The sequence below is a fragment of the Cynocephalus volans genome, chromosome 2 (genome assembly GCF_027409185.1).
Source record: "Cynocephalus volans isolate mCynVol1 chromosome 2, mCynVol1.pri, whole genome shotgun sequence".
Taxonomy (NCBI): domain Eukaryota; kingdom Metazoa; phylum Chordata; class Mammalia; order Dermoptera; family Cynocephalidae; genus Cynocephalus; species Cynocephalus volans.
Genome location: NC_084461.1, coordinates 122,985,853 through 123,013,595, shown reverse-complemented (window position 1 = coordinate 123,013,595; position 27,743 = coordinate 122,985,853). Strand labels below are relative to the sequence as shown.

The window sequence follows — 27,743 nt, the reverse complement described above, 5'->3', positions numbered from 1 at the left end:
GACAGAGCCACTTGCCTAGCTGCCTGGTCTGCCCTGGAATTTCCCACTGTAACAGAGGAAGAGTCAGATTGGTGTGACCGACAATGGACTATGCCGACCTTGGAGGGCAGTAAAGATGCCCGTGGAAATAGGCTACAGGGGAGAAAGTGGGTCCCTGTTGTTGTCCAAGTACACCCAGTCTGAAACCTTTGTTCTCATGAACATATAAGAGGAAGGGACATTATAAATCAGGTAAATGTAGGGCCAGGGCTGTGATAAGGGCTCGTTTGAGGTCCTCCAAAGAGGACTTGATGGAATCCTTTAAGGGTTCTGTTGGATCTCCTTTGGAAGTTTCATGTAAGGGTCTGGCTAAAAGTGAGTAATTTGGAATCCAAGACTGAAAATAGCCCTCAAGGCCCAAAAAGGATAATATTTCATCTTTAGATGTTGGGACTAGTAGTTCCAGAAGGTTTTGTTTTCGATCTGTTGTTATAGCTTTGGATCCATGTGATATTTGGACCCCCAGATATTTAACTGAGCATTTGGAAGCCTGGATTTTGTGAGGGGATACCCGTTATCCTTTATTTGCCAAAAAATTGAGGAGGGAAATGGTGTTGGTTTCGGATGTGGGGTAAGAAGGGCTGCATAAAAGGAGGTCATCGACATACTGGAGGAGGGAAGAATGGGTGAAAGTTAAATAACGAAGGTCCACTGCAAGAGCCTGCCCGAATAGGTGAGGGCTGTCGCAGAAGCCTTGTGGTAGGACTGTCCAAGTGAACTGTTGAGAGTGATGGGCCTAAAGATTGGTCCAAGTGAATGTGAAAAGATGTGGGGAATCATGTAGGGAGGGGATATTGGGCCTGATGAGGGAAATGGTGGGGATTTTTAAGAAAAATCTGGATTGGTGAACAGTGGGCCAACGAAGGAGTTGACATGTCCCAAACTCGTGGGTCAACTCCAGGCACTGGCAAAAGGGGGCCTGCGTTGAAAGGGGGTTGGGCTGCCACTGTGATGGTGAGGAGAAAAGATGGGGCATGGTGGAAAGAAATGGAGGCCTGAAACCTTGCTAATATGTCCCGGCCCAGCAGGGGAGCTGGACATTGGGGCATCACCAAAAACTGATGAGCGAAAGAACGGTTTTTAAAGGAAATATAACCTTTCCTCCCACCCTGACAATGGGCGATTTGGATGGGGACGCGGGTCCCCCAAACTCCGTCAGAACTGAAAGAGTGGCTCCCATGTCGATGAGGAAGGAAACAGGGCAGCCCTCGACCTTAAGTTCTACCCTGGGCTCCCCGGCGGTGGTGAAGGCGGTTCTGGATAAAGGAATCCCAAGGCCCCTTCAGTCATCAGATGCCAGGCCCAGAAAGTTGAGTGTGGGGTCCGAGACCGACCCAGCCTCCCTACGGAGGCTGGGGCAGTCTACCCCCCAGTGACCCAGAGTGTGGCATTTAGGGAAAGGCTTTAATGGAGGTCTGGGGTTGGGGCATGACCATGCCCAATGTCTTTCTTTGCCGCACTTGAATCAGGGGCCCGGGAGACCCTTAGGTGGGGGGTGATCCTTCTGGAGAACAGGAGCCAAGGGGGTAGACCCCTTGATAGCATGTGCCAACATTTGGTATTTTGGGTGTCTGGCCTTATCATCCCGGCTGTGATAGACCTTAAATGCAGCAGCTAGGACTTAGTTCTGAGGAGTAAGGGGCCCCCGATCCAGTTTTTTAGCTTTGCCTGTATGTCAGGGAAGCTTTGGTTAAAAAAATAAGTCATCAGGAGTTGTCTCCCATCAGGAGTTTTGGGATCAATGTTGGTGAGCTGTAATAAAGCCTTTGTAAGGTGGTCTAAAAAGGAGGAAGGATTTTCATTTTTATCTTGGACTATTTCTTGGAGTTTTTCATAGTTCACTGCCTTTTGGGCGGCCCATTTGAGCCCTGCCACAAAACAAGTGAGGAAGTGGTCTCAGCAAGTCAAGCCGAAGGGGTGTTATAGTCCCAGTGGGGGTCGATCTCCAGGATGGCCTGAGCCCCGATCGCCTGGGCGGGGTCGGTCTGGTGGACCTCATCTCCATAGGATCTGGCCTACGTTCCTCTGGCAATAAGGTGTTTTCGAGAATAGTGTAGGCATCATGAAAAGTTAAACGTAAGCCTGGCAGAGATACTGAAACTCCTTAGTATAAGAAACAGTGTTAGTTGTGTATGAACCTAAGCGCTTTTCAATTTGGGAAAGATCGGTGGTGAAAAAAGGGACATGAACCCTAACAATACCTTCTGCGCCAGGGCCAAGAGTGATGTCTGAGTTGTGGGGGTGGGGCTGGGCCTCATGGCCCAAGAGTGAGCAAAAGGCGGGCAGGATGGGTGTGGCGGCGAAGGCAGAGCGGGAGGCATGGGAGGCGCGGAGGGTTGGGGTGGTGGCAGAGGGGCGCGCTGCTGGTAAGGAGGAGGTTCATCCCGCCGGGTCGAAGTCGGACGAAGGAGGAACGGAAGCGGGCGGAGAAGGCTTGCAGGCTAATCAAACCTGGCCTGGACTACAAGCGGTGCATAAGGCGGGATTTGACCGCAGGTAGGAAAAAGCCTGGACATAGGGGATTAGGGCCCGTTTTTCCGATCGTTCACAAAAGTTATACCAGTCCCGAAGAATATCGGGGTTTAGGGACCCAAAAGGAGGCCACCTATTTTGATTGTCTAAATCATAGGCTGGCCACTGCTCGGTAGAAAGCCCAATGAGCTTTTCTGGCTTAATGACTGGGGCCAGGCCCAAAGTTTTGAGATTATCGAGGAGGCATTTTAGAGGGGAGTCGGCCGGGAGAGAGGAAGCACCCCCGATGATACAGGGAGGAGAGAGTACCGTGGCCGAAGGGGCGTCCCTGCTTCGGATAGGGTACCGAGAAATCTCAAACCCCGGAAGCGGTCATCACCGGTTTCCTGGTGGTTGAGGGACCCTAAAAGGGTCGTAGAACTGAGGGGCACCCGGGGCTGGGACTCGTGACTGCCTATTGGCAGAAACGAAAACCCCACAGTGAACGAGAGGGAGTGGGAAAGGGTAACCTCCTCTTGCCTTGGCCGAGTCCCGGAGAAAGAGAGAGACGTGAAACAGGTACTCCAGGAAACTCACCGATCAGAAGGCCCATGGTGGATGTGCTGACGGCGATCGGGAAAAAGGGCCGGGCTGAGTATCGTCACAGGTGGAGGCTTGGGGCCATCGGTGGAGAGACGGATGTGTTCCCACTGGTGGTGGGGAAGCCCATCCGAGGCACAGCACCAATGAAAGGGATGGCCCAGAGTCTCAGAGAATTACTCGAGAGACAGATACTCAGCCGGAATGTATATTGGAGGGCTTCAGGGGCTAGCGGGTGGGCCGCCTTCTCAAAGCGGGAGCAGCCGCATGCAGAACTAGGGAGTGCCTTATGTATCCTAATACGTTGAGCTGTCTCATTGTCACTGGACGAGAGGACCAAGCGAGAGTTTAAGCTGAGCTGGGACTTTCCTACAGGTGGGGGAAATTGTGTGCCGCAGGAAGATGATGTGGCGGTGAGTGGGAAGGGGGGGTCTTTTGTGGTTCTTGAAGAATGTGAAACTTTCCGCAGCCATTTTGGGTGTTCTTCCTGTCCAACTGCCGCCATTTTAGACCGACATTGGTCATAACATAATTGGCTAACAGACACCAATATCCAATGCCCAGATCTGGCCTGATGTGGTGTCTGGGGGAACCACAAGATCACCTCCCTTCATGTAGACATTACATTTCCACTAACATGTCCTAGGAAAGCCCTCAAGGATTCTTCAAACTGCTAAGAGGCCAAAGCATCCCCATCTAGGGATCACACAGCTGAGTTAATGAACCTCAGACTAAGCTTTATTTCCATTTCTCTCTCTCTCTTTTTTTTTTTTTTTTTTTTTTTTGTCTTTTTCGTGACCGGCACTCAGCCAGTGAGTGCACCGGCCGTTCCTATATAGGATCCGAACCCGCGGCGGGAGCGTCGCTGCACTCCCAGCGCCGCACTCTCCCCAGTGCGCCACGGGCTGGGCCCACCATTTTTCTCTTACTCATTTTCTTTTTTCTCAGTTTTGATTACACAAACAAAACATGTTCATTTTAACTTAAAAAAATGAAAATACAATAAACAAAATGAAAATCTAAAATTACTTTGTAGTATTTTTTTTATGCTATGTAACAAATTACTCCCAAACTTAACAGCTTCAAACAATAAACATTTATTATCTCACAGTTTCTCAAATTCAGGAATATTGGAGTGGTTATTAATTAGGTGGTTCTGGCTCAGGGTTTCTCATGAGATTGCCATCAGGATGTCAACCAGTGCTGCAGTCACCTGAAGGCTTGACTGGGGTTGGGGGATTCATGGCCGAGGTGGCTGATTCATACACCTGGCTATGGCTATGGCTGATTGTTCATAGGAGGCCTTGTAGCTCACCACTTGGACCTCTCCATAGGGCTGCGTGAGTGTCCTTTTGACATGGCAGCTGACTTTCCTCAGAGTAAGTGCTCCAAGAAAGAGAACAAAGAGGAAGCCACAATGCCTTTTATGACCTAGTTAGTGCTACATTTGGGAGTGGAATTAGGCTCCACCTTTTCAAAGGAGGAATATCAAAAGATTAGTGGACATCTTTTCAAACCTCCACATTCCTTCATGCCCTTCCAATATAACCATTATGAACATTTTGGCATATTTACAACCAAAAATTTTCTCATACAAATATATGTATCTACTTTAAAAAATAAACAGCATAATATTATAATAATAAAGATCATCATAATAAAGATTATAGTATACATACTGTGGTTTATTACTATTTTATTTAATGTTTGAATAGGTAATTATGCACACAATATAAAATTTTAAAGGTACAAAAGCACAAAAGGATATGCAGTTAATAGTGTCTCCCTCCTTCCATTGCTCTTAGCCACTCAGTTCCCCCTGAAGTTTAACACCTTCATCAGCTTCTTGTATATTACAAACATGTGTGCATATCTATCCTTTTGTTTCCACACTCACTGTTCTGTAACATGCTCTTTCACCTCACTAAATATCTTTCAGTTATTTCCATATCAATACCTCAGGAGCTGCCTCATTTTTTCAAAGAGCTGCAGAGAATTTCATTGAATGGAGGCACCATAGTTAGTTTGTTTGTTTATTTGGCAGCTGGCTGGTACTGGGATATAAACCCTTGACCTAGGTGTTATAACACCACGCTCTAACCAACTGAGCAAATCGGCCAGCCCTAGTTTATTTAATAGGAACTATTTTGTAACCAGTTCTATGACTGAAAAATATACTGCAAATGTCTTTCAGTGTCAGTAAACCTAGTGCCACATTATCATTTGTTGTGGCTGCTCACTGTGACATTCTGTGGATGCACTGTCCTTGTTTTAACTGATCCGCGGGTGTTGAAAGTTAGGTTGTTTCCTGTTTTCTCTCAGTGGCTTCTAAAGAAAACAGCATACATCTAGAGATCACTTTGGTTCTATCCATCATCAGCCTGAAAAACATTCATAATCTTTGACCCAGAAATCCCACTTCTAAGAATCTCTCTTAGTAATCAGAAAAGTAAGTGCATAGAGATAGATACCTCCTTATGTTTGTTTGCCAGTTGCTTATAGTAGAGAAAAATTGAAAATAGCCTAAATGCCCAATCATAGGTGACTGATTAAACCCTGATTCATAATTCTTTACAGTGGGATGCTGGGTATCCATTAAAAATTATGGTGCTGGCCAGCTACCAAAATATTTGTATATATATGATATAATTTTATTTTTATTGACCCACAAATATGCCTGTGATATTGATGGAGTTTGGATGTCTTGTCCCCACCAAAGCTCATGTGGAAATCTAATCCCCAATGTGGCAGCGTTGGAAGCTGTTTGAGTCATGGGGGTGGATCCTGCATAAATGCATTAATGCTCTCCCTGGGGTGGGGGTGGGGTTAGTGAGAGAGTTCTCACTCTGTAAGTTCCTGTGAGAGCTGGTTGTTTAAAAGACCCTGGCACCTCCCTCCCCCACCTCCCTCCTTCTCTCTCTCTCTCTTCCTCTCTCTCTCTCTTCCTCTCCCCTCCCCCTTCCTCTCACCATGTGAACTGCTTGTACCTGCTGGCTGCCCCGCTGTTTTTCCACCATGAGTAGAAGCAACCTGAGGCCCACACCAGATGCAGCTATCCCAGAATCATAAGCAAAATAAACCTCTGTTCTATACAAATTATCCAGTCTTAGGTATTCTGTTATAGCAACACAAAACAAACTAATACAGAAAAGTTTCTCGGTTAAAAAAAAAAGGTAAGTTAAAATCACATATTCATACATTGAATGATTCCATTCATATTATACAAGGGGTCTTCAAAAAGTTCATGAAGGACTTGTATTATCTTTTAATTCAATTTGTTCATGGACTTCTTGAAGTACCCTCATATGTCCATTATAGACAAATCTATAGAGACACCACACAGATTAATGGTTGCCTAGGGGTAAGGTGGGGATGGCAGTGAATGCAGGTGGCAGTGGTCTGGGGGTGATGGCTAAAGGGTACAGTGTTTCTTTATGTGGTGATGGTTGTACAACTATGTGAATATGCTTAAAACCATTGAATTGTGCACTTTAAGTGGGGTGAGCTATGTATTAGATGACATATCTCAATAAAGCTGTGCAATGGATTGGATGTCCCCCCTAAACTCATTGTGGCTTGGACCCCACTGTGACAGTGTTAAGAGGGTAGGCAATCCTATTGTGGTAGTTGAAAGGTGCAGCCTTGGAGAGGTGACTGGATTGTGAGGACTGTACCCTTATGAATGGATTGATCTATTCTTGGAATAATGGGAGTGGTTCTGGAGGATTTAAAAGTAGAGTGAATGTGGAGGTTAGTCTCTCTTTCTGCTCCACCATTCTTGCCATGTGACACTCTGCATTGCTGTAAAGCCACCACCAAAGAAGGCCTCCACCAGATGTGTTCCCTGAACTTTGAACTTTCCAGCCTCCAAAACTGAAAGCAATAAATTTTGTTTTCTTACAAATTACCCAGTTCCAGGTATTTTATTATAAGCAACAGAAATGCACTAATACAAGCTGTTACTAGAACAAACAAACAAACTGTAGATCTCTCCACCCTGCTGGATACTGCTTTCCAAGAGGATGTGGGTTTATTATTTACTCCCTGAAGATACAGTATCTCATCCACTGTGCTTCCCCACCTCCAATCATCCAGGTCCTCTTTCCCCATCATGTCTACTAGGATATCATCCGGTCTAGAAGAGACCATGACACTCTAGTCAGCTCCATGATGGGCCAATAGAATTATAATAGAGGGGTGGCTGGGGTCAGACCCAGAGGTCACCCCTGGGTACAACATCAAATCTCTGTCTGCAGGAGAGATGACTTTAGCCCAAGGCAGAGACCAAGATGACGGGGGCTGGTAATCCCAAGATGACGACGGTGGTGGTGGTGGTGGTGGTAATAAGAGTTAGCAATAACCAAGCATTTTTGTCAGATCTATACACGTGTTATTTCTTTCCCTTTTCATAATAACCCTAAGAGATATAAGGTGTTACCATCCCCATTTTATGCAGGCAGAAGCTGAAGCTCAAAGAGGTTGAATAACTGGCCCAAGGCCACATGGCTAGGAGAGGCAGAGGCCAGATTGGATCCCACGTCGACCATAGTCAACTGATATTAAAGTCTCCCCAGTGTCCCTGTTATAGCAAGATTAAGGAGCACTGAGGTTGTGTGAGCAAAAGACTGGCTCCATAGAGGCCAGAGGCCTCTGTTCCACATTCACACCCTGTCCAAGGCCCAGTGTTCCCTGAATGAAAGTATGGGGGCTTATTTCTTTCCCAGGGACCCTAACGATGAATTTCAGGGAAGACTTGTGGGAGCTGTAACTGAGCTGGAAATAGACACCAGAGCCAGCCCAGCCATGCACTTCTGGGGTGTCTGGAGGGAAGAAGCAGCTGTGTGAATAGGAGTGCACAGGAGCAGGTGGTGAAGCAGACGCTGGTGCTCAGTAGCACTGCCTGACAGCAGCAGCCTGGGAGCCAGGCTGCCTGGAATTTGGGCTTAACTTCCCTCCGTGGCCCTCAGCGTCCTGCTCGATGACCAGATGGTCAGTCTGGAAGAGCTGCAAGGTCTCTACCTGTCAGCACCGATGGTCTGTCTGAGTGCAGAGGACAATCTGTGCATGCAGCTGTTGTGACATTTTCCAGGCCCTCCACCCCTGGACACAGCTCACGAGAGTCCTTCCCACTATCCAGGCCCCTTCTTACATCACTGACCCTGTTATAGACTGAATTGTGTCCCCCAAAAGATACGTTGAAGTCCTAACTTCCAGATTGCAACCTTATTCGGAAATAGAGTTTTTGCAGATGTAATTGAGTTAAGATGAGGTCATTAGGATGGGCCCTAATCCAATGTGACTGGTGTCCTTACAAGAAGAGGAAAGGCCATGTGAAGACAGAGACACACAAGGTGAAGAACAGCATATAACAATGGATTTGGTTCCTGCAAACCAAAGAATGCCTGGGACCAGAAGGCAGGATAGGCAAGAAAAGGTCCTCCTAGAGGTTTCAGAGAAAGCACAGCCCTATCAACACCTTGATTTCAGACTTCTTCTCCAGAACTGTGAGAGAATAAATTTCTCTTGTTTTAAGCCACCAAATTCATGATACCCTGTTACAGCAGCCCTAGGAAACTAATGTAACACTATCCAAACAGCATGTTTACATGCTCCAGCCACACCATCCATTTTCTGCTCCTACACAGTCCAAGCTCCTTCCTACCCCAGGGCCTTTGAGTGTGCTGCTCCTTTCAGAATGTTCTACACCCCAACCCCTCATCCTTCCCACGCTCCTTCCAAACTCAGCTTAAATAACATACATTTGGGGACTTGGTATTCATGTGCACTTGAGTATTCCAGGTTCCCCTCAGAGCAGCAAGCAGAACACATTCTTCATAGCCATCACCACATCTGTGGTTACTTACTTACTTGTATGTTATGCCATTTCACCTGCCCAACTGTAAGTGACATGACAACAGGGCCTGGCCTGGCATGTTCACCAGTCCTATCCCGTGCCAAGCACAACTCCTGACTCATAGCAGGAAGCCAGCTCACAGGTATGTGGAATGCGTGGATAACAGGTGTGAGGAAACTCCTGGCTTGGCATTTGAAGGCCCAGGCAGTGAGGCCTCTGCTGCCTCAGTAGGCTTCTCTCCCTTGCCAACCCTATAGGACCTTTTTTTCCAGTCAGGCCAGTCATGGACTGGCCCCACCCCACAGGCTCTGGCTGGCCTCCCTGCCTCCCTGGCCCCCATCAACCCCAGTTGTCTCAGCCAGGCCACATCTTACTCTTTCTGAATGACCTGGCCCCAGTGCCTTCTGCTCCTGCCAGGCCTCCATTAGAGCAGGTTCAAACTCAGGGAAATGAGCTCAGAGCCGCAGATGGGGCAGAGGGGAGAGCACACAGGGGAGTGGAAAGAGGTCCCAAGACTGAGGCACTGTTGTGACATTCTTTACAGCACACTTCAAACATTAAACAAGTAATTCATGTTCAATGTAGGAAAAGAAACCCTAGGAAACATAATAAACAAAAAGGGAAAGATATAGTAAAAACCACCCACATTCCCACTGCAGACTAATTAATCATTGTTAGCATTCGTCATTGTAAAGCTAGGGCTAGGGCTCACGGACCCCTTGAGCCCATTGTACAGACCGGGTCACAAACCTTTCACACACAGGTCTACAAGCCAGGTAATAGGAAAAGGTCCTGGGAGCCATGGGCGAAAAGTTAACAGGCTTTATTCAGAGCTAGGAGCAGCCACCCGAGTGGCTTCCCGGAGCATCCGGAGAAGCACCGTGTATCAGAGCCGTTAGTCCTTTGCACTTAAGTCCATAACCCCAAACACCTGGGCGCACACACGCACTCACATTAGACAATAACCAGGAACACCCGGGTGCACGTGCATATTTACATCAGATGCTCGGCAAGATTCTGAACAGCTGAGAGGCCCTGAGCATTTTTCTATATTTTCCCAACAGTCATGTATTGTTCCAGACATTTATGTGAGCAAATTGTAGGAGAAAGAATTCCCTCCATTCTTAGGAAATAATTTTTGAAAACTAGAGAGTTTCTAGGAAGCCTCATTGCTCCTGGGAGGCCAGGAGCATCTGTGAATGTGTATGTCTTCCTGTATCTGGTTGTGATGTGGGGAAGGGTCCAGGTAAGGACCCTCTGACCTGGTCAGCAATGAAGTACAGCTGCTCTGCAATGCCACCCTACCCCACTTCTCAGGCCTTCACATCAGCTTTTCAGCTTACTGCAGAACAGCCAGAGACCCCCCACCCCCGCCCCAAGGAAATCTAGAAGCAGGAAAGTTGGTTCTGGCACCTTCCACCCCCACCCATGAAATCAAGGCACAGAGCAAGGTGGGCTTTGGGGCAACCCACCAGGCTTCAAGTCCCCACTCCCTCACGTACCTGGGCAAGTTACTTCACCTCACTTTACCCATCTGTAAAAAGGGGATAAAATTTTCCCTACCTGACAGTGTGGCTGGGAGGACCCAGCAAAATGATATATTTAACAGTTGGCATCGTGTCTGGGACAAGGTAAACACTTCATTATTAGTATCCTCCACACAGGAGCCGTTTGGCCTGAACCAGCACGATTTCTCCACTCTTTCTGAGAAGCCACAGGCGTGGCCACTTCCTGTGAGGAGCCAGAGCCCCACTCCTCTGCAGGCCTTCTGCTTCCCCCAAGCCCTTTACTGAAAAGGCTGTCGTTCCAGGAAATAACTTTGCTCATTTTGCCTTCCCCTCTTCTGATGTCACAGTCTTCAGAAAAAAGAGGATCTGCATCTGGAAATCAGAAAAAAACTAATTAGACAGAGAAGCATCGTGCGGTGTGTGCTGCCTTTGGCTGGCTGTGTGGAGCCCTGATCAGGTATTGGGTACAGTGCATTTGTGGGGGCTTGAGGGGAAACTGGTGCTCAGGGTTGTGGCTACAGGTGAGTGTGAGGGAGTTTCTGAACACCCTTGGCTTGGGGGTGGCAAAGGGCAATGGAATGGAGGCTTTTTCAAGCCTTAACCTGCACCCTAAGACGGAGGTCTGACTCATCAGAGCTTTGAGGGAAGGCCCTTCCTTCCTTCTTGAAGAGCAGGAAATACCCTCCCCAGTGCATCTAAAGCTGCCATCGGTGAGATGCAGGGCTAGAGTGCTGTGGAATAGCTTCAGTTGTTTTTAAGTTCCATTTTCAGGCTGCACTCAGAGAGGCTGCCCTTGGTTGCTGGTAGCCATTGCACCAGGCCTTCTCTCCCTGTCATCTTCCAGGAACAACCAGTGTCCAGGAGGCAGAAGGTAGGATCAGGAGCAGCCCAGCCGAAACTCCAAGGATTGGGCCACAGGGACTCAGAGCACTACTAGTGGGCACCTTCTGGCGGCCCTGTTTGCATTCCCTGAGCTCTGGTTTCCACTTTGCTGACTAAGGTCCTCCCTGGAGTGGATTCCAGGGACAGGGAAGCCCAGGTCCCCAAAGGTCCCTGGGTGGGCAGGGCTGCACAGGACATTTTCAGGTCTGGGTCCAGGATAGTGGCCGCCTTTTTTCTTTACTGCACCTGTGGTCTCACTGGGGTTTGGTGGGGCATGCAGTGCTGGCACTGCCCTGTTTTCAACAAACCTCTCCCGGACAGGAGCTTTGGGATGGTGTGTGCCCAGCCTGCCCCCTAGAGGTGTCTCCAAGAGTAGCTTCTGGCAATGGCTGGGGCACCAGGGAAACGGAGAGCTCGGGGAAGGTGCCTGGCCAGGGCCTCAGCCCCAGAAGGGCTGGAGAGCAAGGGGAGCATGGTCATGGATTTCTTGGTCCCACAGATGCCCCACTCCAGCCTGCATTCGTCCATCCCATGTCCCAGAGGTCACAGGGCCCAGAAGGCAGCCTCTGTCCTGCTGGTTGCCTGCTTGGTGGCCCTTTGGGGGCTGAAGGAGCCACCATACCACACTCTCTGGTACCTGGTACTCCACCTGGTCTCCCTGCAGCTAGGACTGCTGTTCAAGGGGATCTGCAATCTGGCTGAGGAGCTGTGCCATGTCCACTCCAGGTGACTGACTCCCTGCAATACCTGTGGCAATTGGACACCCAACATGTGTCCCTCCCTTGACTGCCAGCCCCGCCCCTCCCTGAGCCTCTCTGGCTGAGTGCGGCTGGGGTCTGGGGCTTGGCTGTCATCTGCAGGTACCAGGGCAACTACTGGAGGGCTGTGTGGGCCTGCCTGGGCTGCCCCATCCGCTGCGGGGCGCTGCTGCTACTGTCCTGCTATCTCTACTTCTCCCTCCCAAACATGGCTGGCCTGCCCTTCACTTGGATGCTTGCCCTCCTGGGCCTCTCACAGGCACTGAACATCCTCCTGGACCTCCAGGTATGACACAGCGGGAGGTGGGGAGTCTGGACAAGTGGAGGCTGTGGCTGGTGTAGCTTGCTCTCAGCTCAGAACTGGGAGTGGGACTAGTTTAAAGGTTGGAGTCCTTGGAATGGATCCTATAATGTCCTGGAACAATGGGTTTGGTGACAGTAGAGGAAGCAAGTCAGCTGCTGATTGGGAAAGCTTCTTGGAGGAGGAGGGCTCTGGTGTTTTTCATGGAGGCCCCCAGCCCCATCTTACTGTCCACAGGGCCTGGCCCCAGCTGAGGTCTCTGCAGTCTGTGAAAAAAGGAACTTCAATGTGGCCCATGGGCTGGCATGGTCATATTACATTGGGTACCTGCGGCTCATCCTGCCAGGTGAGCCATCCTCTATGCCCCCGCTTCCAGACCTACAAACAGACAAAAGACACATAACCTCTTATGTTTCCAGAACTCACTTTACTTTTCAAAGCATTTTCATGTCTACCAAATGATTTGATTCCCAAAGCATCCCTGTAGGCATGAAGGATGTTTTTATTATGCCTGGTTTACAGTAAGAATATGGGGCTTAGAGCCATTAAGTGATGTGCCCAAGGTCACCCGTGAATTCTTTCAATAAATATTTGCTGCATGCTGTGTGACTTTCACGTGCATTCTCTCTCTCTCTCTCTCTCTCTCTCTCTCTCTCTCTCTCTCTCTCTCTCTCATGTTTTGGTTGCTGGTGTAGGGATCTGAACCTTTAACCTTGGAGCTTGGTGTTTGGTATTGTCAGCTCCATGCTCTAACCAAGTGATCTAACTGGCCAGCTCCTCATTTTTTCTTTTAATTCACATCCTGTGAGGAAAAAATAATCATCATCCCTATTTTAGAAATAACAAAAGTGCAGGTCTGAGAAATCAAGTGACTTATACAATGTCACACGACTTGGCGAGAGGACCACCCCACTGTGGAGCCATGTCTCATTCCTCTGACTTGCAGGTCAAGGCTATGGGTCTTGCATATTTTATTGCTGTCTCCCCTTGACACTGGGGCTTCTGCTAGGAAAGGGTTCTGGAGCTAGAGGCCTGGCTCTCTGCTGGGAGAGAATGCTGGGAATATCACCTCCCAGGGCTCTGCCTGCCTTTCAGGGGCTGCCACAGAAATCTAGGAAAAGGAGAAGTGAGGGGGAGAAGGGTGGTGGGAATAGGAGGAAGGGTAGGGAGGGTTCTTAGATGCTCTGCTCCCTGGCACAATGATGTTGTGAGGCACCCTCCCACAAGAAATGCACTTACACGCCACTCGTGCAGAAAAGGGCAGTTTATTCCCTCCAGCTGGCCAGCATCCGTCTCCCAAGGAGCAACCAAGGAAGAGAGACATCGGGCTTTGGTCTTGTGGGATTTTTAAAGACAAAAACTACATCCCGTTGGCACATGGGTTTGTCCAGGTGCACAAGGCAAGCTAGGGAGCTGGGTCACAGAGACCAAGAATGAGCCGTTCGAGCAATCAAGCATACAAGTTTTCATTGTGTATGGTTCCTGTTCCCATGTAATAATTCACTGTGTATGGCTCCTGTTTTTATGCAATTGTTTTTTGTTTCTATGAGAAGGTCAATGGTTTCTAATGCAGAAGGGGGGGGTAGTCTGTAGGTCAGACGAGGCAAAATGGAGTTACTTAGGTTGAACAAGCAATTCTACAGAAGCAGATAGTGTACGTTATGAGGGTGTAGGGAGCTCTATTTCATTCCCATCTCCTCTTTAGGAAGGAATCAAATCATTGATTCATCGGTACTTAATTTGTTGTACGACAAGGGGTTTGACTGATTGTACTCGTTAACCAAGGTGATGAAGTTTGGATGTGTTGTCCCCTCCAAAACTCATGTGGAAATTTGATCTCCAATGTAGCAGTGTTGGAAACTGATTGAGTCATGGGGGTGGATCCCTCATGAATGGATTAATGCTCTCCCTGGGGGAGGAGGGGTAGGGAGTGAGTTTTTGCTCTATTAGTTCCCGTGAGAGCTTGTTGTTTATAGGACCCTGGCACCTCCTCTCTGTCTCTCTCTTGCTTTCTCTCGCCATGTGATCTGCTTGTACCCGCCGGCTGCCTGCCACTTTTCGCCATGAGTAGAAGTAGCCTGAGGCCTATGCCAGATGCAGGTGTCCCAGAATCGTAAGCCAAATAAACCTCTTTTCCTTATAAATTACCTAGTCTCAGATATTCTGTTATAGCAACACAAGATGGACTAAAACACAAGGCAACCAGGAAAAAGATTTTTAAACCAATTATTATTATTATTATATGACTTTTTTCTTTCTTTAATGTGTTTTCTGACAAATGCAAGGCTGTCTCTAATAACACCTGAATGGTTGGTATAAAAACAACAGGTTTCCCTAGAGTCATACATAATCCACTTTGTTAGTCTGGTTGTGTGGATTCTATATGGGTACATCTGCTGCACATTCAGATAGGTCCAGCCTCTGTGTAGGACACAATGGCCACAGCAAAGAGGAAAAAATTAACTTTTTACAACACTGTCAGATTGACCACTTGGTGTAAATTTTTTTTAACAAAGCACATTGCATTTTTAAATTGTTATTTAATTGGAAAAATTCTCAGTAAACTAGGAATAGAAAGCACCTTTCTCAATCTAATAAAGTGCACCTACAAAAAGCCCACAGCTAACATCATACTTAATGGTCAAAAGCTGGGTGCTTTTCCCATAAACTGAGGAATAAGGCAAGCATGCCCATTCTTGCCATTTTTATGCAGCATTGTATGGGGCCAGCATTGTATGCTAGCCAGTCTGCTCATGACAAAGAAGGAGGTCCAGACTGGAAAGGAACAAGTAAAACTGTCTTTATCCATAGATGGTATGGTCCTGTGTATAGAAAATACTGAGGAATCCATACAAAAAGCTACTAGAACTAAACATGTTTGGCAAGTTTGAGGACCTGAGATTAAAATGAAAAAAGGAATTGTACTTCTATATACTAGTAATGAACAGTTTGAAAATGAACTTAACGATTTCATTCACAATAGCATTGAAGAGAATAAAATGTTTAGGAACAATTTTAACAAAAGCATGCAAGACTTGTCTGTTGAAAACTACAAAATATTGCTAATAGAAATTAAAGACAATCTCAGTAAATACAGAGACATTTTATGTTTATGGACTAGAAGACAATATTGTTAAGATGTCAATTTCTCCCAAATTGATTGATAGATTCAATATGACCTCTCTCACATTCCAAGAGGTCTTTTTGCAGAATTGACCGATTGCTTTTGTCGGTGGGTAGGCCTCTCTGACCAAGGGGTGAATCTGGCATAGACTGAAGAAAGCTATGGTTAGTGATTTCAGCAAGTTTATCATCTCTGAGGCAGGGCAACAGAGAGGGTGTAATTCCTTGTATGTAGGGGGTTCATTCAGCTCTTAGGAGGGCAAAGGGAAGGAGGCTCACCCAGTTCTCACCACTGTCTAGTTTTAATTTGGTAAGTGTTTCTTTTAAAGTCCAATTCATTCATTCTACCTGTCCTGAACTTTGTGGCCTATAAATATAATGTAAATTCCAATTCATTTTTAATGTTTTAGCTAATAATTGGGAAATTTGGGCTGTGAAAGCCGGGCCTTTGTCAGACCCCAAGATTACAGGTAGGCCAAATCTGGGGACAATTTCTTGTAACAATTTTTTAGTGTTATCTGAGTGGTTTCAGTTTTGGTAAGAAAGGCTTCTACCCATCCAGAAAAAGTATCTATGAACACGAAAAGGTAGCAATACCCATATTGTCCAGGTTTTACCTCAGTGAAGTCAATTTCCCAGTGTTTGACAGCGTTGGTTCCTTGCGTTCTGGTTCCAATGGGCAGCCTTGATTTTGATCCTGGATTTACTTGTGAACAAATTTCATATTTGGTAACAATGTCTTTTATTATTTTGTCAAGATCTTAGATGTAATAATATTTTTTAAAAGATCAGTTAATTTTGTGGATCCAAAGTGTGTTCCTTGATGTATCTGTTTAATCAGCAACTTGCCTAGAGCCTGTGGCAAATAAATCCTGTGGTCTGGCAGAATTTTCTAATTCATGGCATTGTTGGAGGCTTTTAAGATCTTAGCCTGTTTTACTTCTTCTTTAATACAATGGGGAGTCGGCAGCAATTGAGGTGCCGGAACGACTATTAAAGAGTCAAATGGCCCCACTGGTTTTAATGTGGCCTCTTTGGCAGTCAAATCTGTAGCAGCGTTGCCTTGGGTCTCAAATGAGTTATCTTTCTGGTGCCCCAGACAATGTATGATGGCCACTCTTTTTGGATACCATATGGCCTCAAGGAGGGCTAGTATTTTTGCTTTATTATTTATTTATTTATTTTCTGATGTTAATAGTCCTCTCTGTTTGTATAAGGCCCCGTGAACATTGGCAAAAGCATATCTGTTGTCAGTATATATGTTAACAGTTTTATCTTTTCCATGCTTTAAAGCCTGTGTTAGGGCTATGAGTTCACCCTTTTAAGCAGATGTTCTTTGGCTTAAAGCTTGAGCCTAAGTGACCCAATCTAAAGTTACCATGGCTGTCCCAGCATACCTGATTCCATTGGAGATGAAACTGCTTCCATCAGTGAACAGCATTTCATTAGGCTCTGTCCAGGGCACATCAGTCAGGTCCAGCGGGAGGCCTTAGAGAGTCTCGATTGTTTCAAGGCAGTCATGGACAGGCTTGGTTGGGTTGTCATCCGGGAGGAGGGTAGCTGGATTTAGAGCCATGGCTTTTCAGGGCTGAACTAGAAGTAAAAGCCTGATACTGGGTGAAGTGGGAGTTGGTGAGCCAACGTTCAGGTGCACTTTGTAAGAGAGTCTGTACAGAGCGGGGGGCCACTAAGCATATATCTTGTTGGCCTCTTTTACCAGTAAAGCAGTTGCCGTTATGGCTCGGAGACAGGTTGGCCATCCTGTGGCTACACTGTTGAACCTCTTGGAGAGGTAGGTGATAGGCCTCTTCCATGGTCCCAGGGCTTGGGTGAGCCACCCCCTGGGCAGTGCCTCACATCTCGGTAACAAACAGGGTGAAGGGCTTCATCAAATAAGGTTGGGGAATTTTTAAATCCTTGGGGGAGGTGAGTTCAAGTTAATTGTCCAGAGTATCCTCCCCCAGGGTCAGTCCATTCAAAAGCAAAGAGATGTTGGCTTACTTTGGCCAGCGGGAGGCTGAATAAGACATCCTTATAATCTAGCTTTTTGGTTTGTTTCTCTTCTGGACTATTTCTATTATTAAATACCCTCTGGGCAATTTCAACCAGCTCAGATGATAATTTCTCTTTAAATCCTTCCCATCTTTGAAGCTTTCTCCTAATGTCTGGGGCTGACTGGGTAACAAAGGCAATATTTATTGCCCACTAGTTTTCTGGGGTCTCAGGGTCCACAGGAGTGTAGGTCCTGTAAGCCTCCATAAGGCGCTCCAGGAAAGTGGAGGGGGTTTCGTTTGGTCCCTGAATAGATGCATTTACTTTTGATAGGTTAGTGGGCTTCCAGGCTGCTGTGCAGAGTCCCCTGAGGAGAGTCTGGTGATACAGGTCGAGAGCCCCCTTACCTTGGTCCGTGTTTGGGTCCCACCCATGTCTGTTAGAGGGGAACACACATTCGAGGCAAACAGGGTCATCAGAGGGTCAGCTATCATGACTGGTAACAGTTTTCAGGGCCTCCCTCTGGATCCACTTGCTTTCTTCTGACCTGAAGAGAGTCTGCAGGAGCTGCTGACAATCATCCCATGTAGGCTGGCGGGTAAAGAAAACAGTCTCCAGGAGGGAGATGAGGCCCTGAGGTTTTTCTGAGAAAGAAGGATTTTGATTTTTCCAGTTGTAAACCATGAAGGGAGCCTGGTCTTGAGGAGTTCTGGGAGGCAAGGGAGTCTGTTGGAGTGAGAGAGGGGTTGGAGGAATGGCAGGGAGAGGCAGTGCCACTCTGAGTATGGGAAACAGGCAAAGAAAGTCCAGAAATACACCCATAGTTCTGGTCAATTGGTTTTTAACAAAGTTGCCAGAGCAATTCTTTAGGAAAAAGCTATGTGTGTGCCCTGAAAACTATTTACGCTACCATTTAAATATTTTATTTATATCTACCTAAACATTGACTCTGACAACTATTACACTGTGGAGTTAATAAGGCTGTATATTTTTTAAAGTAATGAACAGAGTATGCTTTCTTAGCTGCCTAATTCACATTTTTCTGAGGTGTTTTGTCAGTTAATGCTTTTGACCAACTTAAAAGTAATGTTTTTCCCATTTTCTCCATGAGTGGAAAGAATGCAAACAAACCTGTGTTTAACGATAAGGTCAGCATGACACAAAGTAACAAAAGCCAATAAATCGAAAATGAGGTTGACATTCTGGGACTAATCTAGCAGTCCTACAACAGTTTTTCAAATTCTTTTCTTTGGTTACAGTATATTCAGAGATTAAATCATTGCTGTTATGAACTACTGCTGTTTAACTTATCATCAACCTCCCCCAAATTTTTAAATCTTCTCCAGTGAAGGGAGAAGAAATTATTAAAGGAAATACTCTTAGTTTATTTTCAATTTTTAAAGCTACCTTGGGTCTTCAGAGGCATCAGAGAGTACGGGAGGTGCTGTAGGGGAGGCGCTCTTCTTCAGAGAAGCTGGAAGAGAAGGCTTAGTTAAAAGCACAGATGGTGTTCTATTTCCATTCACCTTGGGACTTTTTTTAAGGCACCTTTTTAGTCATGATGGCTTGTGAGAGATTATATCAATCCAAACCTATATATAAGGGGGTTGTCCCATAGACCTGTTTGGAGGAATTTTGTCCTATTTGTTATACAAGACCACAGTTAATGACACACAAAAACACACAACTGGCAACACACAAAAGACAGACAAGTGGCCATGTCCAAAATTAACAATCACAACGACAAAGACAAACAAGAAACACGGAAACAAAATTCCTATTGACTTGCAAGTCCCAAACCCAAAACATGGAAACACAATTCCTATTGACTTGCAAGTCCCAAACCCAAATCCAAATTACCAATGGGCCCAGTAACATCTTGGGAGCCCAAGGACTAGGGGAGTTAATGCTGCATCCAGCCTCCCACTAAGGCCAACCGTTGGTGCACCATCCCTTACTGAGATCTCACCTACCTGGGGAGAGGGTAAAGTGCCCTGTCTGCCTCCAGGGAGAAGAAGAGGAACATCTTCTCTGTCTTCTCCTAGGAGGTAAGTGCAGGGAGGGATACACTCATGAGAGAAAGAATCTCTCTGGGGCCTCCAAAATGTTGTGAGGCACCCTCCCACAAGAAATGCACTTACATGCCACTTGTGCAGAAAAGGACAGTTTATTCCCTCCAGCTGGCCAGCGACCGTCTCCCAAGGAGCAACCAAGGAAGAGCGGCATCGGGCTTTGGTCTTGTGGGATTTTTAAAGACAAAAACTACATCCCGTTGGCACACGGGTTTGTCCAGGTGCACAAGGCAAGCTAGGGAGCTGGGTCACAGAGACCGAGAATGAGCCGTTCGAGCAATCAAGCATACAAGTTTTCATTGTGTATGGTTCCTGTTTCCATGTAATAATTCACTGCATATGGCTCCTGTTTTTATGCAATTGTTTTTTGTTTCTATGAGAAGGTCAATGGTTTCTCATGCAGAAGGGGGGCGGTAGTCTGCAGGTCAGACGAGGCAAAATGGAGTTACTTAGGTTGAACAAGCAATTCTACAGAAGCAGATAGTGTACGTTATGAGGGTGTAGGGAGCTCTATTTCAATGAGAGTAGACTGGAACCTTTTACTCTCTTGTACCTACATACTGAGGGGGCCAATGACCTAGGTCTCAGTCCTGGATCAGGTTGGGAGACAGGGTTAGTGGGAATGATTTCTTGGGCTTCCCTACCCAGGACTGCAGGCCAGGATCCAAACTTACAATCAGTTCCACAACATGCTACGGGGCGCAGGGAGCCGGCGGCTGTACATCCTCTTACCATTGGACTGTGGGGTGCCTGACGACCTGAGTGTGGCTGACCCCAACATTCGCTTCCTGGATGTGCTGCCTCAGCAGAGCACTGACCGTGCTGGCATCAAGGGTCGGGTTTACACCAACAGCATCTATGAGCTTCTGGAGAATGGGCAGCCGGTGAGAAACCTGGGCCCTGGCAGGCACTGATGAAAATTCACTGCCCTTCTCTGAGCCTCAGTTTCCCCAGTTGGTCCCAGGTCTCTAAATGATAACAAGTAACATTTATGAGCACTTACTGCATGCTAGATGCTATTCTAAGTGCTTTATCTGACCATCTCATTGAAATCTGACCATCACTCTGTGGGTTAGGGACTGTGACGATCTCTCCTTTACAGAGACAGAAACCAAGGCTCAGGGACAGTGAAAAAGTAGATGATTTCAACTTGAGTATCCCTGCTCTGTAACATAAAGCTTCCCTAGACAAAGGCTGTGAGAACATCTGAAGGACTTCATGTGGGTGTGGGGGAACCCAGCCCAGAGGTGAACCCTAGAGTGCAGCCCCCAGCCTCAATTTCCAGCTGGAGCAGTTGACAGCCTACCTCTGTGGGTGTTGCCCTGGGATCGTGGGAGAAGAATCTGTGAAGGGCAAATTTAGGCCAGCTCTGTAGTGAGATGTCAGAGGCAAAGGCAGCCCAGACAGCATAGACCCCATCAGAGTGGCCACCTCCCAGGATTCCATGTCTGCAGACTGAGGGTCTGGGGCCCCAGTCCATGGTCCAGAGTCTGTCTGCCTGGCCCTGGATCTTAGTCTGGTCTTCCTCTCACCTCCTCCAGGCAGGCACCTGTGTCCTGGAGTACGCTACCCCCTTGCAGACCCTGTTTGCCATGTCACATGATGGCCGAGCTGGCTTTACCCGGGAGGATCGGCTTGAACAGGCCAAACTCTTCTGCCGGACACTTGAGGACATCCTGGCAGATGCCCCTGAGTCTCAGAACAATTGCCGCCTCATTGTCTACCAGGGTGAGGGGTTGTTAGGCTGGAGGGCAGGAGGATTCAGGGGTCCTGGGGTCTCCCAGAGGGACAGGAGATATGGCAGCACCATTTCCTGAGCCTTCCCAAGTAGTCAGAGTATTCAAGCCCTGCCCCTTCCTCCCCTGGGAGAGACCCCACCACCACCACCCTGGGACATTAGGTTGCTTTATGAGGTTTTTGGCTGCAGGCCCTGGGTGGAGTCTAAAGAGGCGGTTCCCGGGGCCCCACACTTCATCTAGGGATGTGAGAGGAAGCAGAAGAGTCCCAGGCCGACGTATACAGAGCACAATAGACTGGGGCTGTAGCTTCAGCACTGCCACTTCCTTGCTGTGTGACCTTGGGCAGGTCGCTGCCCCTCTCTGAGCATATCTAAAAGCAAGAAGGTGGAATTCCATTATCTCTAAATCCACTTCTAGCTCTAGGATTCCACAAAACTAGCCCCAAAAGCTGGGGGATGGGGGAGGGGGAGGGAGAGTTGGAGGATCTTCCCAGCAAGTCCTGTGGTATGTTCAAGTGGGAATGTGTAAGGTCCTCACCCCACTGTCCCTCCCCCATTTCAGAACCTGCAGAGGGAGGCAGCTTCTCACTGTCACAGGAGGTTCTCCAGCACCTGCGGCAGGAAGAAAGGGAAGAGCTTACTGTGTGCAGCTTGGGGACCTCAGTGGTGCCTGATTCCTCCATGCTGTCCCAAGAGCCCAAGCTCCTCATCAGTGGCATGGAACAGCCTCTCCCACTCCGCACGGACGTCTTCTGAGGCCCAGGGTCACCTTGTCTGAGTCTCCAACTCAAGACTCTGGATGGAGGCTTTCTTATGTCCAGCAGACCCATTTTCTCCCACAAGGGGCCTCATAGAGAAGGGCCCTTCACTTGATCTTGGGCAAGTTGTTTCACCTCTCTGAGCCTCAGTATCCTCATCTATGAAATGGGATTATAATCATTGCCCTACCTACCTCACAGGGTGGTTGTGAGGACTGTGTGGAAGTTTTTTATAAACTCTAAATGCCAGGTAAAATTAAGGATGTGCCAGGTGTCTTCCATTGGACCCTCCAGACCTACTCTCCGCCCTTCTCCACCTCATCTGCCCTGGGACGCTGACCAGTCTGAGCGCTATCAACAGGCTCCCTTGCCCTCTGGTCATGTTTAGTCAATAGGGAGCCCAGCAGGGGGGTGGAGGGAGTAGGAGGGTGAGGTTGGGGTACTTACTCCCCCGGCTCCCTCCCTGCAGTATAGAAGTTACTGTGTAACCCTTCTGGGTTCCCTGGCTATCTCCAAGTTTCTGGAACTGCTCTCTCCCCTTGTCTCTTCAAGCCTAGCAGTGGTATTGGCTCCCCGCTGGAAGACTTACTCTCACTTGTGGGTTCCTCATACCTTCCCCTTTCTCAATAGTCCCTTTTAAAAATACTCTTCAGATTACCCAATTTGTGTCATCTTTTTCCTGCCAGACTCTGATCCAATAGATTGGTGTTTATTATCCCCAAGGTCCAAATCTGCTTGCACATACGTGCTTCCTTGCACCCCTCTTCCTCCTACTATGGGGCAGTGGGGTGAGGGGTGTCATTTTGATCTGGCCAGAACCCACCAGTCAGGCTAAGGATAGAGTTGGGCAGCACCCCTCACCCCACTGCCTTTTCAGTTGCCCTTGTCTCCACTGGGACGTTTGGGGAGCAGGGACCAGGGCTAGCCTGAGCTAGCACTCTGATGCGATGAATGGGATACAGCTGTGTCCTGAGCAAGGGGCCACTTAAAGGAGCAGGGGCCACTGAATAAATGTCCCCAGATGAGAGAGCCTGCAAAAGGATAAGGGGGAAGACAGTTCGTACACGGAGATGTGACATACCCTAAGAAGCCTCGGACAACAGCTCAGCCACTATGCCATACCTCTTGCCATCACTGTTAGAACCGAGCCACTGCAGCAACACTGTTGTGGCACAATTGCTCCCCTGTGTGGGGAAGGCAGTCATTTCTATTAGCTCCATCTCCACCAAGCTGGACTTGTTCCCTCAAATGTGCTCAGTATGATTTCTGAGTGTATCATCACTGTGGAGAAATGCTCCACACACATGCACATTTGCCATAAGGAACTGACTGCCCCTGAGGATGACAGAGCCAAGGGAGTCAAAGGGGAAACTGTCCCCAGCTGTCCCAGCCATCCTGCCCCCAAGGCCTGAGGATGCTCTGACATCATACCAGTGACTCTTACACTAGAAACCAGCCCAGAATCAAGGGCCTCCCCAACATGACCTTCCTCCACTCATCCAGACTGCAGCCTGGTGCTCAGGCTGTGGAGTCTGATGGCCCCAGGTTCAAATCCTGACTCTACCACTTAGTACCTGTGTCCACCTGGGTGTCCTGATAAGCCAGTTTCCACTTGGCTGATAAACCAAGTGTAAAATGGGGATAACAGTGGCCCCTCCTCCCAAGGTTGTTGTGAGGAGTGAATGGTACAATATCTGCAGGTCCACTGATAAGCCCAGTGTCCAGCACATAGATGACTCACAAGAAGGAGCAGCTATTAACGTTATAGTTGCCTCTCCTCAGCCCCAAAGGAGGCGAGCCTGTCCTCTGCACACGCTGCAGGCCCCATCTCTGTTCCTCTCCCTCCTCTGCTATTTCCTGGCCTCCCTGACTACTCTGGGGTCTCCTGAGACCAGGCCCCAGGGTTAACTTCTTGTCCTCAAGAGTTGCTCAGGGTAAAGCACCTGAGGTCCCTCCATAAATGTCTGTCTGCATGTTCTTGACTGCACATGAGTGAAGTTCACAGGTGCCAGGGAAAGGGGTGCTTTTCCAGAGAGCCTCTGGGAAGCCCAGCTTGGTCTTCTGGGCCCCCGACTGAGTCCTCTTGACCCCCTGCTGACTATCCCTAAGCCCCTTCACCTGTGGGGAGGGGTCCCCGCCCCACTCCTTCCTTGCCCAAACAAGTTCCATGGAGCTCCTTTTCCTTTCCTGTTTCCCACCAGCTGGAAAGTTCTGGATGTGGGACACGTCCTATGGTAAATCTAGGTTTGTTCCAACAGGCCCATGCACCCAGAAAGTGGAAGAGAAGGAGAGGCCCCAAACTCCCCTATCACGTCCTGGGAAGGCAAGACAGAGTCAGTGGGGGTCATTCAAAGCCGATCTTTGAACTATAAATGGTGCGTGGGGCTTTCAAGGGCTTTAGAGATTGTCAACGAGATCTGGGTCCTGAGAGCTAAAGGATTGGCTCCCAATCGGTGAAGGGCAACAGATGTTCCTTCCTTCCCTGAAAGAAGACCCCTGGGTTCTTTGCCTTGGTTCTCCCCGGCTGGTCTTCATATGATCTGGGGGCCGTGGGCAGGGCCTCTGTGTGGGGCTTCTGACATTCTTCCTTGGAGGTGGAGAGGGTGGTGGGATCTTCCAAGCTGGATTCACTTTACACCAAAAGGAAAGGCGATTAGGGAAGCAAGGAGGGTTCAGGGACTCAAAGAAGGAGGTTCGAGGGTCAGGTGGTCCCTGAAGAGGAGGGATTAACTTTGTAAGAGTGGCCTTGGGCCCTGGGAATGCCCATAGCAGCATGTTTCTGGGCAGGGCCCTCAGGCTTCTTTTATTTCTCCCATCCCCAACAGGGCTTTCTCTATAAATATTCTGGGAGGGCAGCTGAAGCTGTGGGTAATGTGCCCTTCTGAAGCTCTGATGCCCAGGCTCCAATTTGTTTTTGCCCTAATTCTCTGTCCAGTTTCTTATTCTGAGCCAGGTCAGGCTAACTTTCCAAAGTCTCTCTCCTACAGATATGTGACTTCATCGATGCTGGGTCCAGGCGCATCTGATGCAGGGCAGGAGCCAGGGACAAGAGATCCCTGCTGGGCTTCTTCATGACTGTCCTGGGGGCCCAACACCTGCCAGTGGATGAGGTAGATTCCATCCTCTGGTTTTGGGGCTGGTGGCTCTGTGGGGAGAGTGGCATGGCCCTGGTGCAGTCTTGGCCCAAAGTGGACTGCCACCATGATACAGACTGCCAGCAGGACAAAGACAGCAATGATGATGGCGAGAAGGGGCAGTCCGTCCCCTCGAGGTGGTTCCCAGGTACCACCCAGCGCCTCCAGGAACTGCCTCTGGGGCTCCTGCCCCCATGATCCATTCACAGCTGGAAAAGGCCAGGGGTTGTGGCCAGCCTGGGAGGGGAGTGGCAGAGAAAGAGGGTGACATAGGTGTGTACACACAGAAAAAGACCAAAATAGAAACAGACAGATACCCGAAGGAAACTGAGAGAGAGACAGAGAGCCTCAGGGAGAGACAGAGAGAGATAGAGACAAAGAGACAGAGTAAAGAAATGGGGGACAGGAAGAGAGAATAGAGAGTGACAGAAAAACATAGATGTAAACACCCATATAGCAACAGAGAATAAAAGAAAAAGATAAACAGAGATATATAGAGAAGGATAGAAAGAAGAAAAGGAAAAGAAAAAGAGATAAAGACAGATAGAAATAGAGGCAGAGACAGAGGAAAAAAACCCAGAGAGATGAGGAAATGAAATCGTTCAGAAAGAAACAAAGAGAGGGGCTTCATTACGGTCTGGCATGTAGTGTTTGGCCCAAGACCCCTCCCACTTCCCCTTCTTCTCAGGTCTCCAGCAAAATTCCTAAATAGATCCTGTGTCCTGGGTCAGGAATCTCAGCACACTATGGGCTGCTGTCACATGTCCTAGGCAGTGAGTGGGCAGTGAGCACCTGCTTCTTCAAGTCCTAGAAAAAGGGAGTTATTGTCCAGCGTCTCAGGCTCCCCTTACTCCCAACTCACATGAAGCCAGAAAAGTGGTACCCTGGGGGGAGGGGGATAGGAGGAGGAGATGTGAACCCCAGAAGCTTGGAGTGAGGCAGGGGGATGCCTCATCCCATAGCTATGGCCCCCACCCAGGTCTCAAGATCAGGTTCAGGAGACCTGGAGTGGAAGGGGTACCCAGTGTGGATTCCTGGATTGAGGATACCCTGTGCCAGTCTATTTCTGTCAGGGTTTCAGGGTTTTTCTATGAAAAGCTGGGTTGGTGAGGCCATCACAGGATCAAGAAGTGTTTTCTCTCTAGCCTCCCCCTTCCCAAATGGACCATCCTGGCAGATCCTATGGGGTGGAGCCCCTCCCTCTAACCCACAGCCCTCAGCCTGGCCCTCCCCATGGGCAGGCAATTGAAATTCAGTTAAGGCTGCCTCAGACAAGCCCATTTCCTTTAGTCCCTCAGTCATACTATCTACCCCATCACATTTCCCATACATGTCCCTTTGCTTGTGAAAAGCTCCATACCCACCCACCCACTGCCCTTTCCAAGTCTGAGGCTCTCTAGGACCCAGGCCACAGAGCTCCTTGGGCAGGGGCTGGGGAAGCAGCTCTGGATGTACAGGGGGAAAAGGGGAAGCTCAGGCTGATGAAAGGCATGGGGCCCTGCAGGGAATCAGGCCAGCCTGGCAGGAAGGGGTGAGCGAAGGGTCTACCTGGTACATCGTCCGGGACTTGTGCAGGGCTCTCTTGGGACCGGCAGCCAGCTGGGTAAATGAGAGCTGGCTGCCCTGGCTTGGCCCCTACCCGGAGCTGCCACGTCTGTGGGGCTCCCAGGGCACACGCCCTCTGCACACACCCTCACCGCTCTCTCCCACGTTGCACTTCCGGGAACATCTGGGCCGAGCCCTTGAGTCTGACAGTACCTTACTCTTTCTCCTTGGCTCCTTCTTTCATGCCCCCTGCCAGCTTCAGGAGCCTGGGTCTGCCTGTCCACCCCACCTCCACCAGACCCCAGAAGCTTGGCCAGCCACCCACCCTGCCCCCCACCAAGACGGGCTGACTCCCACCCCATTAGATTTCCTGGAGTTACTGTCCTTTGATCTTTTCTTTTTAAATGCAATCCCTCAAACACACTGGAAAGTGTAGATTATGATATGCTCTCTATAAAATGTATATATAATAAATCTCTAAGTCTCTTTGGCCCAAACATCTACTAAACTGTATCTTAAAAGTTTGCCATGTTTATTTTCAAAATGTTAAGAACTAAACACAACGAATAAAATAAAAGCCCCCGCTCCCTAACCTCTCGTCTCCTTCTCACCCCAGGGATAACCACCATATAAAATTAAATGTTTAACGTTCCCATGCAAGGCATTCTTTTTCCTTTCAGTTTTTCCCCCTTTGGTTTTTATAAATATGAATTCTATCTGTCTCTTTGGATTTGTCTGAATGTAACTTCACTTGAAACCGTGTGTGTTCAGGTTCACAAAAAGTACCCACCAATCTCTCTTCTCTCTGGAGACAGTTCTGACAAGAAAATTTTTGTTACCAGCTAACTCCATGGGACCAGCCATCCCTCATTCTGTCCTTTGCTGTGTACACACCATCCTCCATTCCAGTCTGGAGTCCTGGAAACCCCCGGGGAACTCCCGTCACCCAGTGGCTTAATCCAGGGTAAAGCAGGATGTAGCCTCCCCG

The 27,743-nt window shown here is 48.3% G+C and overlaps 2 protein-coding genes across 3 annotated transcripts; one reads left to right on the top strand and one right to left on the bottom strand.

Moving 5' to 3' along the window:
* The first annotated feature begins 11,236 nt into the window (after positions 1 to 11,236).
* On the top strand, positions 11,237 to 22,154 carry STING1 (stimulator of interferon response cGAMP interactor 1). 2 transcript variants are annotated; one of them, XM_063087912.1, is made up of 7 exons: positions 11,237 to 11,323; positions 11,834 to 12,060; positions 12,195 to 12,378; positions 12,631 to 12,739; positions 20,229 to 20,464; positions 21,122 to 21,308; positions 21,881 to 22,154. In XM_063087912.1, exons 2-7 carry the CDS (start codon positions 11,834 to 11,836, stop codon positions 22,072 to 22,074), a joined length of 1,137 nt encoding a protein of 378 aa, XP_062943982.1. In that variant the 5' UTR covers positions 11,237 to 11,323; the 3' UTR covers positions 22,075 to 22,154. The 2 variants fall into 2 exon arrangements, with proteins under 2 accessions (XP_062943982.1, XP_062943983.1); XM_063087913.1 differs by lacking the exon at positions 11,834 to 12,060.
* Positions 22,155 to 25,057: 2,903 nt separating this feature from the next.
* Positions 25,058 to 26,767, bottom strand: SMIM33 (small integral membrane protein 33). The gene is made up of 2 exons (XM_063087642.1): positions 26,759 to 26,767; positions 25,058 to 25,447 (listed from the first exon to the last, which is right to left on the bottom strand). The coding sequence occupies exons 1-2, from the start codon at positions 26,765 to 26,767 to the stop codon at positions 25,058 to 25,060; spliced, it is 399 nt and encodes a 132-aa protein (XP_062943712.1).
* Between the last annotated feature and the right edge of the window lie 976 nt (positions 26,768 to 27,743).